The sequence below is a fragment of the Euphorbia lathyris genome, chromosome 1, assembly GCF_963576675.1.
Source record: "Euphorbia lathyris chromosome 1, ddEupLath1.1, whole genome shotgun sequence".
Classification (NCBI taxonomy): domain Eukaryota; kingdom Viridiplantae; phylum Streptophyta; class Magnoliopsida; order Malpighiales; family Euphorbiaceae; genus Euphorbia; species Euphorbia lathyris.
The window spans coordinates 12,211,360-12,224,737 of record NC_088910.1 but is presented as its reverse complement, the minus strand read 5'-3'; the positions used below and the strand labels follow the sequence as shown (position 1 = coordinate 12,224,737).

The 13,378-nt window shown below is 37.5% G+C and overlaps 1 protein-coding gene and 1 pseudogene across 2 annotated transcripts; both read left to right on the top strand.

Moving 5' to 3' along the window:
• LOC136216944 (G-type lectin S-receptor-like serine/threonine-protein kinase LECRK4) overlaps positions 1-13,378 on the top strand; it is a 31,017-nt pseudogene that overhangs the window by 7,507 nt on the left and 10,132 nt on the right.
• Positions 8,253-11,567, top strand: LOC136221958 (uncharacterized). 2 transcript variants are annotated; one of them, XM_066009442.1, is made up of 4 exons: positions 8,254-10,062; positions 10,137-10,438; positions 10,531-10,710; positions 10,810-11,565. In XM_066009442.1, the coding sequence occupies exons 2-4, from the start codon at positions 10,175-10,177 to the stop codon at positions 11,488-11,490; spliced, it is 1,125 nt and encodes a 374-aa protein (XP_065865514.1). In that variant the 5' UTR covers positions 8,254-10,062; positions 10,137-10,174; the 3' UTR covers positions 11,491-11,565. The 2 variants fall into 2 exon arrangements, with proteins under 2 accessions (XP_065865511.1, XP_065865514.1); XM_066009439.1 differs by having other exon boundaries at positions 8,253-10,438; positions 10,810-11,567.

Below are 13,378 nucleotides of genomic sequence, written 5' to 3'. Positions count from 1 at the left end.
GTTACTTCCTCATCTTGAATATTATTGGCAGTCTCCTCTACCTCCTTAGGCGGACTCCAACATTCCACCGCGTAGTGACCGTACTTAGAGCAATTGTAACATTGAATGTTGGACTTGTCGTGTCCTTCATTCGGCCTCCAGTTTCCTCTTCCTTGACCTCATCCTCGGCCTCTTCCTCTACCTCTGGTGAATTGAGTGTTTCTGTCATTGTTGTTGTTGCCGTTTTCATTTCTGCCTTGACTTCTGCCACGTCCTCGTCCTCTACCATTTCCTCCTCGACCTCTTCCGCGTCCTCTACCGGACTGACTACTTTCGCCATTTTTAAACACAATCTTCGTTGCTAAGACTTGTTCTACGAAATCTTCTCTTCGTTTTTCAAACCGCTCCTCGCGTGCTTGTAATGACCTTACAACTTCGTCAACTGACATTTCACTGATGTCTCTAGACTCCTCCATAGCCACCACTACGTAATCAAATTTTGGTAGTAGTGATCGCATAATTTTTTCAACAATTCTGGACTCTTCAATTTTTTCTCCATACTACCGCATCTGATTTATGACAGATTTTACTCGGGATGAGTAATCACTAATGGTCTCCATCTCTTTCATCCTCATCATCTCAAATTCTCCTCTCAGCATTTGCAAACGAACTTTTTTTAACTTTCTCCTCCCCTTGAAGAGAAACTCGTAGGATTTCCCACGATTGTTTGGCGGTGGTAGCTTCAGCTACTTTCTCGAACATTAATTCATCAAAACCTTGATGGATGAGAGTAAGCGCCTTTTGATCACTTTTGCGATTTTTCTGCAGAGTATCTTTTTCTGCCTGTGTCAACACTGCGTCGTTACCTGGGACTATGTAGCCTTTTTCGACAATATCCCAGACATCTTGACATCCGAGTAACGCCTTCATTCGAATACACCAACTTGAATAATTGGTTTTGGTGAGCTGAGGGTATTGATAAGGAAGTTTGAGACCGTCTGACATTTTTTATAGGGTCTGTTTGGCGGAAGATTGACTCTCGTAATATGGCTCTGATACCACTTTGTTGGAGATAACAAAAAGTTTGAGAAAAAAAGGACTAATATTGGTATTTAATCATGGATACAATATTACGGACTCTCCTCTTCCTTTTTCTTTTTTATTTGCAAACTTACACATACAATCACCCAACTCTATATATATATAGAATATAGAGTTTCCTGAATACATAATAAACATTAATATGTCCACACATAGCTACATATTTATTTGTCCACCCATACCTAATTAAACAGCTAATAACAAACAGCTTACTACAACCGCAAACAACTAACATCAACAGCAACATCTATTAGCTAACAATTAAATCAAACATGGCCTTAATACACTCATATATGAATTGATTTATGGAAGGGCCTAATACACCCATATATGAAAGATCAAGGTCTCAATGTGTCTAAATGAAAGATCGAGGGCTTAATGCACCAAACAATAAAAGATCAGGGGCTCAATATATCTAAATGAAAGATCGAGGGCTTAATGCACCAAAAGATAAAAGATCAGGGGCCTCAGGATGTTTTTTGCCATTTTTTTCGGCAGTGTTTAGGTCCGGACAAAATCCTCCCACAGTTACTCATTTGAGTGCAGGTGAAAGTCACCGAGAGTGCAAGTGAAAATTCAAAACTTACACCCCACTTGCATAGGCCCGTAATCGGGTCGATGGGCTTATTCGTACAGGCCCGTGCCGGTTCGACGGGTCCGCCCGCTTGGGGTTCATTTGCACGAGCCCGACGGTTTTGTTTGAATAAACTGTCTATCATTTGTTTTAGAATTTTATTTTTCTTTTTACGTGAATGAATCGTTTTTACCGTTTTTAACCGTTTATCATAAGTTTTCATCACGGATTCTCCGACTCTAGTGTCTATAATTGCCTCTACTTTATCATTTTTTTTAAAGTGAGGTGCATGAGATTTTTCAAAATATTTTGTGAAGCACAACGTTTATTGAAAACAAATGGCTTTTGAAAAATATTTGCAGATGCAGCACGCATAATACAAAATGTCACACCCGACCCTAAACGGCATCGGGTATGAAGGGAAAATAAGATAACGGACGTTCGTAAGTCAAAAAGTCGAACCGATTTTCTACGAATAAAAATTTATTTGGACTACCTAAAGTTTTATTTAATTATTTAGCTTGAACTTGATAATTCTATCAAGCTTTCTACGTATCCCGAATATCTTTTAATCTTTAAACCGGGAATCAAAGCCACGTAGTTCTACCTATTAGTTCTAATAGGTAGTTCTTTTAACTTAGGTAGTTCCTCTTAACTTATTGGGACGTTGATCGACACGTTAATGATTTAACTATATACTTCACTTTATTACTATATAATTATATATATATATATATATATATATATATATATATATATATATATATATATATATATATATATCATTTTATCAAAATGAATCAAATCAAATAACGTTTTATCAAAACGAAACAAATCGAACATCGTTTTATCAAAACGAATCAAATCGAACATCGTTTTATCAAATCTAGTTCATGAATAAATAAACGTTTTAACAAACCAAACGTTTAAATTTATCAAACAAACGTAAAACATTATATTTCAAATCATCAAGCATTTTTAAAATGTAATACAAAATTTACGTGTGTGTCCATCCTCGAATTCCACCCGTGTAGCTTATCATACCATCAATCATATCAATAATCGAGATATCTCATTCATATCTCGCCTTGCCTAACGTTAGGACTACCAGTCGTGCACTCTGGCCATACCGCCCTTAGGTATGGTCTTACAACTCCTACCCCAGGCAATCCTAGATGGACAAAACCATTTTTTTTAAATCTTTCAAAATATCACAACATAAAAATCATATTTGGACTTCAATCCAAATCTCATAAATAATAACAATAACCGTAATAGCTTTTTCAATCCAAAAACAATTCACATCAAATCATCAAATTCCTTTTCCTCGACCTCAATTCGAAAGTATCGAAATCATAAATCATTGAACTATTTATTTTACAAAATATTCAAATATTTTAAATAATATATACAGTCTTCAAAATCCATAAAAATTTCATAGCTTGATAATTTCACCGAACTCCAAGAATTAAGGTCACTCAAATATTACACAAATATCTAAATTTTAAACCAAACACTTTTATCGTACTATTCTCGCTTTTCACCGGAATTGTAACGTGTAATATAAACCGATAACGTTATTTTAGACCGAATATAACATTAGACTCGTTATATTAGCATAAATCTATTTGTACTAACTTTATATTCAAATTCTTGTAGCAATTTTGCATTCTATTTTATACCTATCTAATTGGAAAATATCAGTAATAGTCCTTTTATTTATTAACTTTAACTTTTGCTTAAAATATTTTATTCATAAGATTTAAAATAATTAAAATATTCTTATTGAATTATTTTCGGTCATCGAGATAATAATTTTAAACCAATGTAATTATTTTCGACTCATTATACGTTTAAACTCGTAACGCTGCTAAAAGTCGATTAATACTGAATTTCACATTAATAAATCTAAAGGACAACTAGTCTAAAATTTATAATTTTAGAAGTAACCCATGGGCGATAAATTATAAATCTGTTAAAATTTAACGAAACTACTAGAACCAAACTTACTCAAAATCATACCGATAACATTTTAAAAATAATTTGGATTTAAAATATTGTTATCGAAATGTCGTCGCCGGTCACCGAAAAATCATCGCTGTGATCCGTTGACAGCTACCGGTTCACACCGTCATAAAATAGATAAGTTTTTCTCCATGAAAATCTGTTTCCTACGAGTCTATAAAAAAACTCTAACCCGACCTTCCAAAAACATTTTTTATCAAAATTAAAAATGAGAAGAATTTAACCCTTTTCCCTTTTTTTTTCCCCTTTTTCCCTTCTTTTTCCAGAAAACCACCCTCTCCTTTTATATATCATGTCAAATCAAAAATATAATATGTTAAGTGTCATTTATATATCGCATTTGAATTAAGTGTCATTTATGTATAGCATTTGAACTAATTATTTGACAAGTGTACACTTTGAATAATTGGTATAATTCCAACAAGTGTTTTACTTCATTTTATTAACATGGAACGTTTTTTTTTTAATAAAATAATCTGATATTTACTTGGAACATACAAATAAGAATATATAGATTTAAGTTTGACATTGAAAAAATATTAATTTTAGCACTTTTAATTTTATCTTTTTATAAAACTTATTCAAAACTTTTAATTTACACCTAAACAAATTAAATTTAACCCAATAATATATCGTAATTAATTAATACTTCAAAATCTATATCAAAATAAATTTTAGACACAGACGTGACACAAAATATGTTAAAGTAAATGACATACGTGGAGTTGGAGGATGACAATCCGAGCATACCATTTTTCGGACCGTCGCTTGTTACCTCTTGGTCTGATTGGGATTCGTTGATCGACTGGGGTCGGTGATTGACTGATGTCGAGGATTTTGGACATTTATGATCTCATCCGAGAGGTTTTGGACTAATTTTGACCTCGACCGATAGGGTTTGAGAATTGTTTTGGACAAAAAGAAATAAGAACTATATATACACTATAGATTTCAGCATGCACACAATTATGTAGTTCGTTCGTTTGTTTCTTAGTTCGTGTGGATATTATTAGAGGCAATCTATATGTGAGTCTGATTCAAGATTGATCAAAGAACGTTTAAGTTTTGGGTTGATCAAGTTCAGTGAAAAGATTCATGATCTATGTGGAACTTCATTTGAAACGGATCGAATAAGGTACATACCTTTAATCTTTATCCTATGAAATAACGATTAACTGATCCTACGAGAAAAAGGAAAGAGAATTAATTTTTTTCCCCGCTGCGCATATGACGTTATATTTCCTAACAGATTGTCTGTTTTGTGGTGTGAAGATTGGTTTGGTAATTGTTGGCTTGTGTTGATTCACAGCATTTATAGTTTTTTTCTATTTTGTTGTTTGAACGAAAAAGATATTAATAAATTTAAGATTAAATTTCAAATAAAATCCTTGTGGTTTCACTAATTTTCAGATAAAGGACTGTGGTTTACTTTTTGTCAAAACGAGGATTGAGGTTTTCAACTTTAGTAAAATAAGGACTTTTTCGATTGATACTATTAAAATCACCATTGACAACTTTAAAAATGACATATTTTAATAACTACTAATATTCTAAACAACTTTAATTCTTCAACTTTTTTATTTTGAGATTATTTAGATGATGTTTGGTAAAGAGAGAGAAAGTTAATGTTTAGAGAGAGAAAGTTCTAAAAAAGATGATTTTCGAAAATCGAAAATGTAGTTCCATAAAAAAAATTACATTGAACAACTTTAATTCTTGAAAATTTTCATTTTCAGGTCGTTAAAGATGGTTTTAATAGCATTAATCCAAGTGCGAAACCTCAATTCCCGTTTTGATAAAAAGTAAACCACAGTCCTTTATCTGAAAATTAGTGAAACCACAAGGGTTTTATTTGAAATTTAAAGATAACTTTTAAATTTACCCTAAATTTAAAGATTGCTTTTAAACATTACAAAACGAAAGAAAATCTCATTTTAATCATATTCTGATAATAGTTACCGGAATGGATAAGTGGACAATACGTTATAAAAAAAAATTCACATAGATTAATGTTTTCTAAAAAAAATAACATTGTTACCAAATCCAACTTAATTAAACGACTTGATTTGGATTATAAAATGGAACATGTCTAGGTCAATTGTTTTATAACATAAATGTGTTCCGTTAAATTTAGTGACATGTTATTTTTGTTTTAATTTTTAGTTCACGTGAAAAAATTGTCTACGTCGTCCACGTATCTATTTTAGTGACTGTTATTATTAGAATTTGATCAAAACTACTACACAGAAAAAAAAAAATGTAAAATTTGATGAGTTTAAATATTTAAAAATAAAGTATAGTAGCGTTAAAGTTCCCATTCTGGTACCTAAAACTAGGATTTAGGATTGAGTATTGTTTCAGTCATTGGTTAACCGAACTAAATATATATACTATTTGATATAAGTGGTAACTGAATATTATTAAACCGAAAAATTTCAGTTCGTTTGGTTACCAATCGAATAACCAAAATATTAAATTAGATTTAAATGTTTAAAATTACAAATTTTTATAAAAAGGATATATTTAGTTATAAAAAAACCTTACTATTTTTTATAAATTTGAATTTCATTTTCATTGAAGTTGAACTCGTACTTTCAAAACCTAACACATATATTTCTTAATTTGGTTTATTGAATATAAAATAAAATAATAACTTTTTTATTCATATAAACTTCGGTTCCAATTTGGTTAACCTTATATATTTTTACGAAATAATCGAACCAATAACTGATTATCAAAATATAACTAATGAAAATCGAACTGAACTAGAGAGTAAAAATAATCAACCCAACCCAAAATTTCGATTCGATTATCGGTGATTTTACTCCAGCAAGATCCAAAACACCATCATGTGGATGCAATTAACTCCAAAACGGGCACCCATATGGAGAGTAAATTACATCTATATTTTATCTATTTTAACATTGTGGTTATTAAACTTTAATTTTTAACGATACGATCACTGAACTTTAATTTTTAATGATATGACCACTAAACTTTACACTCTTTATCAATCACTCAACTTTAACTAACTAATCAAAATCACTGTTAACGATCTTAAAATGAAAATATTCAAGAATTAAAATTATTCATAACAATATTTACCATGAAATTACATTTGTTATTTTCCAAAATCACATTTTTTGAAAATTTATCTCTACTAGCTAAATACCACGATTTCAAAATGGAAATTTTCAAAAATTAAAGTTTTTTTAGAATATCATTTCAATTTATTATTTTGAATGGTCACTTGTGTAAAAGAAGAGAGTATAAAATTTAATGACCATACAATTAAAAATTGAAGTTTGGTGACCATAATGTTAAAATATGTTTCAGTGGCCATGAGTGTAATTCACCCCGAAATGCTCTCTCATCAAACTTCGACGAAAGGCGCTGTGAAGTTACTCCGACGAACTAATCGTCTCCCTTCCGGATCACGTCGGTGCTTGTTCTCTCTCTCTTGGTTTATCGTCTTCGGTGAAATTCTCTGTCTCTGTTCCATCTGCTACGTCGTCGGTGGACATTCCTCCGATCTCTAATCTCCTCAACAGTCTTCCAGCCTCGATTAGGTTAGAACTTTTTTCAATCATCTACATTTTTTTCTGGTTTAGTTCGTTTCTTTCGTCACGATTAACCTAATCTGCCTCAACTACATGAAAATCTGTCTCTCCGTGGAGTCCGATTTCATCAATTGTGAACAATTAACTTTATTTCCTTTGATTTTTTTTCAATTTCTCACTAGAATCTTCTCAATCCTGCTTTTTCCTTGTACATTCAAGGGTATCGGTCACTGAAACTTGAACAGAACATACCCTTGACTTTGTCTACACGCTTTTGGAAAGAGAATAAAACTTCTACTAAAACATTCATTCATTGCCACATCAGAAGTGACACAAAAATCAACTCCTTTTATTGTAGAAAAAGAAAAATTGACTCAATTCATGAACATGGAACAATTCAAATGTATATAATTAGTTAATTAAATGTTTGAAATTGTTTAGTCTTAGAAATTTTCAGTAACTTTGACTCAGCTGTAACTCCTATTGGATATTTAGTTAGAAATTTTTTCATTCATTCTTTACAGATAGTAATACGAAAAAGTCTTCAGCTCTTTGTTTTTTTCTTATACTTTGCTTGCTTTTGTTTCCATGTTCATTGCTTGCTCAAAACAGACGCCAAGTAAATGTGGGCAGCTCTCTCATAGCAGGGGATGATGATGCAAAAGAACCATGGATTTCTCCTTCTGGGGATTTCGCTTTTGGATTTCAGCAGCTTGAGAAGAAGGACCTTTACTTGCTTGCAATTTGGTACAACAAAATCCCAGACGAAACCATTGTCTGGTATGCAAATGGAGATGATCCGGCGCCAACAAGATCGAAACTAGAGCTAACTTCTGAAAGTGGGCTACTGCTCACTGATCCTCAAGGCAAAGAGATATGGAGCTCTGGAGTAAGTGTGGGAGAAGCAGGCTATGGTTTGATGAATGATACAGGAAATTTCCAGGTTAAAAATAGAGCAGCTGAAACGTTATGGCAGAGCTTCAACGATCCAAGAGATACATTGTTGCCTGGACAGAAACTAGAAAGAGGTGGGAGTTTTCTTAGTTCTAGGCTACGAGAGACAAATTTCTCCACCGGAAAGTTCCGGTTCCGGTTGACTTCAGATGGGGATGGTCAGCTTGTTGTCATCAATTTGCCCACCACTACTCCTTATGATGCTGATAACTTGCCGGATCCGATTTGATATTCCCTGCCGGAGTTACCTGCAGAACAGAACCGGAGACAGGATCTCCGGGAAAACTCTCCGACGATCAAGTCAGTTTTTGTAAGAGGGTTGGTAATTTGACAATAATATTGTAGGGCAAAAAATGTGAACGTACCTTTTTCCCTTGTTCTTAAGGCCTTTTATAGGTGTTTTTTAGGTAACCGCCGAGGGCGGTTACTCCTTAGTGGGCCACGTTCTGAGGGCGGTTCCCCCTTTTTAGGCCATGTCCCTTTCGTGGCTTTCATGGCAACGAACGTGGTTTTGAGTGGGAGTTTTGATGCTCCGTTTAGGAATTCGGGGCGGTTACTCGCTTCACCCGTTTCCGCTTATTCGGGTCCCATTCGGGGCGGTTACTCGCTGCGTCCGCTTCCTTTATTCGGGTCCCATCCGATCTTAGACCATGGGTCTAAGTATGGGCTGGGCCTGCGAAATGAATATGACCTGGTTTAGCCTCGCGGGTCATCACATGCCTCCCCTTTAGTTTGATACAAGAGCCCTTTAGGGTCTGTTCATAGGGGACGCTTCGTTTTTGCTTGTCTATTCAAAATTCAAAAACTTGTGAATTTTTCCTCTTTCGTTATTTCTTTTCCGGCGTCATCTTTTCCGGCGTTGACCTCTTATTTCCGTCACTTCTCTGTGTTGTCTTTCCCATGTAAGTTTTCCTCTTCATAACTTGTACCTTGTTCGGCTTTTTACTTCTGTTTATTTCTTTTCCTCAACATGTCGAACCCCGACCTCGACTTCGCACCGTTCGATGAGAACTACGTCCGTGAGGTTTCTCATGAAGTTGATGAGATGGTTGATGAAGTTTCAACCAGTTCTCATGGGTCTGATTCCCACCCCGCTGACTTCCTCCATCTGGCGAATACAACCGACGAGGGTCTAGATTTTGACCCTAAGAAGTTGATTCCGCCACCTGTCCCAACCCCCCGTTTGTTACCAAAGAGGGATAGGTCGGGAAGCCTAGTTTGTCGCGAGACCATTGAGGATTTGCGGGTGCAATATCCTTGGCTCCAAGGTCTCGAGACCATCATTCCCGGGGAGGATAGAGGACCGGGCGATTACCTAAAGGGGTATTTCACCATTTTCGTCGCCCAAATTATCTGCGGCTTCACTTATCCGCTGGCGGATGAGATTGCTTCCGTCCTCGGCGGTTACGGAATCGCACCCGGGCAGTTACATCCAAACGGATGGGCCGACTTGACCCTGGATAAATTTCTGGCGGATTGTTTGGAGGTTCCTTTCTCGCTCAAAATTTTCTCCAAGCTTCATCATTTCAAGAGTTCGGCGGGATATTTCACTTTCATCCGCCAGAGCGGATACTATGGTTTTGACGAGAAGCTGAACAAGATCCGCGAGTGGGATCGCTCTTACTTTTTTTATCAAGTTTAATGAGGGAAATCTGAACTTCCTTCGCCGTTGGGGCCGGCCCAATGTGAAGAGTTTGAACTTCGGTTACCCCAGCAAGGAAGAATCCGCTGTCATCGAGTTCCTGAAGAGTACCCCTCCTTTTGTATGGACATATGATCAGGCCTTCCATATACTAAGGAGCCGAGTAGCGATTGCCTACCGCGAGGGGGATCGCGTGGTCTATATCCCTTATCGCGTTTTTGTACAAGGTACTTTTTATTTCCAAGTTGATGATTTCTTTTAACCCTTTGCAGGGGTGATCCTTTATCTCAAATCGCTACAGATCGGGAGGCTAAAGCCCTAGCGAGAAGGAAGAAGCGGATGGCGGGAACCGCTTCCGTTGTAGGGGCGGATTCTTCTGGAGGAACGATTCCTTCCATTGAGGCGGCTTCTCCTGTAAGGGCCTCCGTTTCACAAGGTCCCGCTTCTGCCTCCGAGGATCTTCCTTTGACGAGGAAGCGGAAGATAAGTGCGGATACAGAGTCTTCTCGTCCCAAGAAGAAGAACACCTCCGCGTCCCTTACTGTTGGCGGTACACCCGTATCCGCCTCATCCAAAGGAAAGAGCAGTACCCCAATTCACGAGGTATCTTGATCTATTCCCTCTTTCTATATTGCTACTTTTTTCCTCATGAGCTATCTGCTGTTCTCTTGATATTTTTCTTTACGCCTTTGCAGCCAATTCCCGACATCAGCGGATGGTGGACTAGGACCTTTGGCATGGCCGTGAGTTTTTCTTGCAAGGACATTGTCTCTTCCATATGCAATGTCCTCGGGCGGCTTCCCTCTGCTTCCCGTGTGCGCGAACAAGTACCGCTCCCTACCGCTGTGGAGGGGATCGAGAAGCGTTCTGTAGAGGTATATTGTTTCTTGTCATTCTCTTTCAAGGATCTTGCGTCCATTGTAACCGCCTATTTCTATTCGCCCTTTTTTATTCGTGAGCCGTCTTATATGCAGATTATCAATTTCGCTGAGGGCATTCTCCGAAGGGATGCCGAGCGAGCCAAGGAGTTGGAAGGTCTTGGTACTGAATTGGCGACTCAGAAGTCGCTTTATGATGATGTCCAAGGGAAGGTGAAGGTCCTAGAAGGCGCCCTTCAGAAGGCTGTGAGCGAGAAGGAGGAGGCTCTTAAATCTCTTCAGGCTAAGTCCGATGAGTTGCGAAAGGCCCTCGATGATCTAGCTGATTCCAAGGAGACACAAAAGAAGAGGGCTGAGGAAATTCTGGCTGAAGACGGTGCCCGCATCTACTGGTATGGGGAGTGGATTCATGCCGCTTATGAGCATGGACATCAGGGTCTCGTACTTAACCGCCCCAAGGTTCCCATCCCTGAAAAGGATTTAACTGAGAAGTGGGACAAGCTGGAAGCCGAGGATGCTGATATGGATGAGGTGCTCCTCTTAGATTGGAAGAGTTTTCAGGAATCTCCAATTATCGGCGAGATCCCTACCCGGAATGCGGAAGAAGGGGCACCGCAGGACATCTCTCAGCCTGAGCAAGAGGTACCGCCCTCTGAAGCAGTTATTGATTCGAGGGTTGAGGATTCGCTTGAAGTAGATCCGCCCACTAGAGGAGATGAGGGAGTCGCTGGAGGCGAGGAAAGCAATAGGGGTGAAGGAGAGGAAGCTGTAGCATAGTTTAATTTATATTTGGACTTTTTGTATGTAACAAACTGCCCGTATATATTAATTTTCTTTCACTTGCCGCTTTGCCTATACATGCGATTATTGTCACTTTATTTTCATGTATGATCCTTGCCTTTTGCCGACTTCATACTTGTAATTCTTCATAGTAATTTTTGCTTTCGCTAGGGTGGCCAAACCCTTTTTGCAATTTTTGAGTACTCGTTTATTCGCTTAATTTTATGCCTTACTCTATTATTTTTCTTTCGAAAATAATATAATCATAAGGTTAATCATAAGGTTTTGCGAGTGATGCGTAATCATGCATCCGCCTTTCTTTAATAGGCAACACATTTATGTGTTTTTTGAGTTTAACCCTAAGGGTTTTGCGAGTGATGCGTAATCATGCATCCGCCTTTCTTTGATAGGCAACACATTTATGTGTTTTTAAGAACAATCCGCATTCGGACGTAACATATTGAATAAATGTAATAATTGAATACCTTTATTGATAAAGTGAAAAGCTTTATTACATAGGTACACCAACTGTGTGGGATCAAAGCCTCATTAAAACCTTTTATCAGAAAACCCAATGGAAAAAACTCATAAAAGGAAAAAGAGTACTCGTCATTTCCTCGAACTACTCGGTCTTTTTATATAGGCGTAGATTCTCTAGATTCCAGGTGCGCGGGAGCTTCTTTCCGCTCATTTCTTCTATTTCAAAAGTGGCTGGTCCCAGCTTCTTGGATACTTTGTATGGTCCGATCCAGTTGACGCCCAGCTTGCCTTTGCCATCTCTGGATTGTATTTTATCCGCTTTTTTCAAGACCAAGTCGTTCTCGTTGATTATTACTTTTCGCACTCTTCTGTCATGATATTTCTTGATTCTATTGCGGTACACTATCATTCGCATGTAAGCTTTTTCTCTTCGTTCCTCCACAGAATCCAAAGCATCTCTAATGTTAATAGGATTTTGTGTGTCGCAATAATAAATTATCCGATCTGTGGACGACTTGATTTCAACAGGTAGGACTGCTTCGGCTCCATAAACTAGCGAGAAAGGTGTTTCGCCTATTGCTGCCTTTATAGAGGTTCTGTATGCCCACAACATATGGGGTATCTCATCCGCCCAACCTGTTTTTTTTGTCTCCTAGCCGCTTCTTGATGCCTTGAATCATGGCCCTGTTGGTAACCTCCGTCATACCATTCGATTGGGGATGGTTTACGGAAGAAAAATGATTTTTGATTCTCATGCTTTCGCAGTATGCTTTGAACTTGGCACAGTTGAATTGGGTGCCATTGTCGGTTATGAGCTTTTACGGGATTCCAAATCGCATGATAATGTTCTCTCTTAAGAACTCGATCATTCGCTCAGGTGTTTGTGCGGTTACTGCCTCCGCTTCTACCCATTTGCTGAAGTGGTCAACTGCGACTATCAAGTACTTCCTTTTCTTTGTCGTTTCTGGGAATGGGCCCACTATATCGATTCCCCATGTTGCGAATGGCCACGCCGTCATTATAGCGATTTGTTCGGCTCCGGGAACATGCTTTTCATTCGCATGTATTTGACAATTGTGACATTCCGCAACCATCTTCTGAGAATCTTCCACCACCTTGGGGCAGTAGTATCCCATCAGTTTGACCTTTCTTGCCAACGCCGCCGAAGCTTCGTGCGCGCCACAAATTCCTTCATATAGTTCTCGCAGCACGTAGTCTCCTTCGTTGCGACTAATGCATTTCAACCATGGACATGTGTACGATTTCCGATACAAAATTCCATCCCGAACTGAGTATCGAGCTGACTGCCCAATTAGCTTTCTGGCTAAGCTCTTATCAACCGGTAAATCTCCTTGCTCCAGATATTGGCGGATGGGCATCCGCCAATCTTCATCGTCTTCCAGTT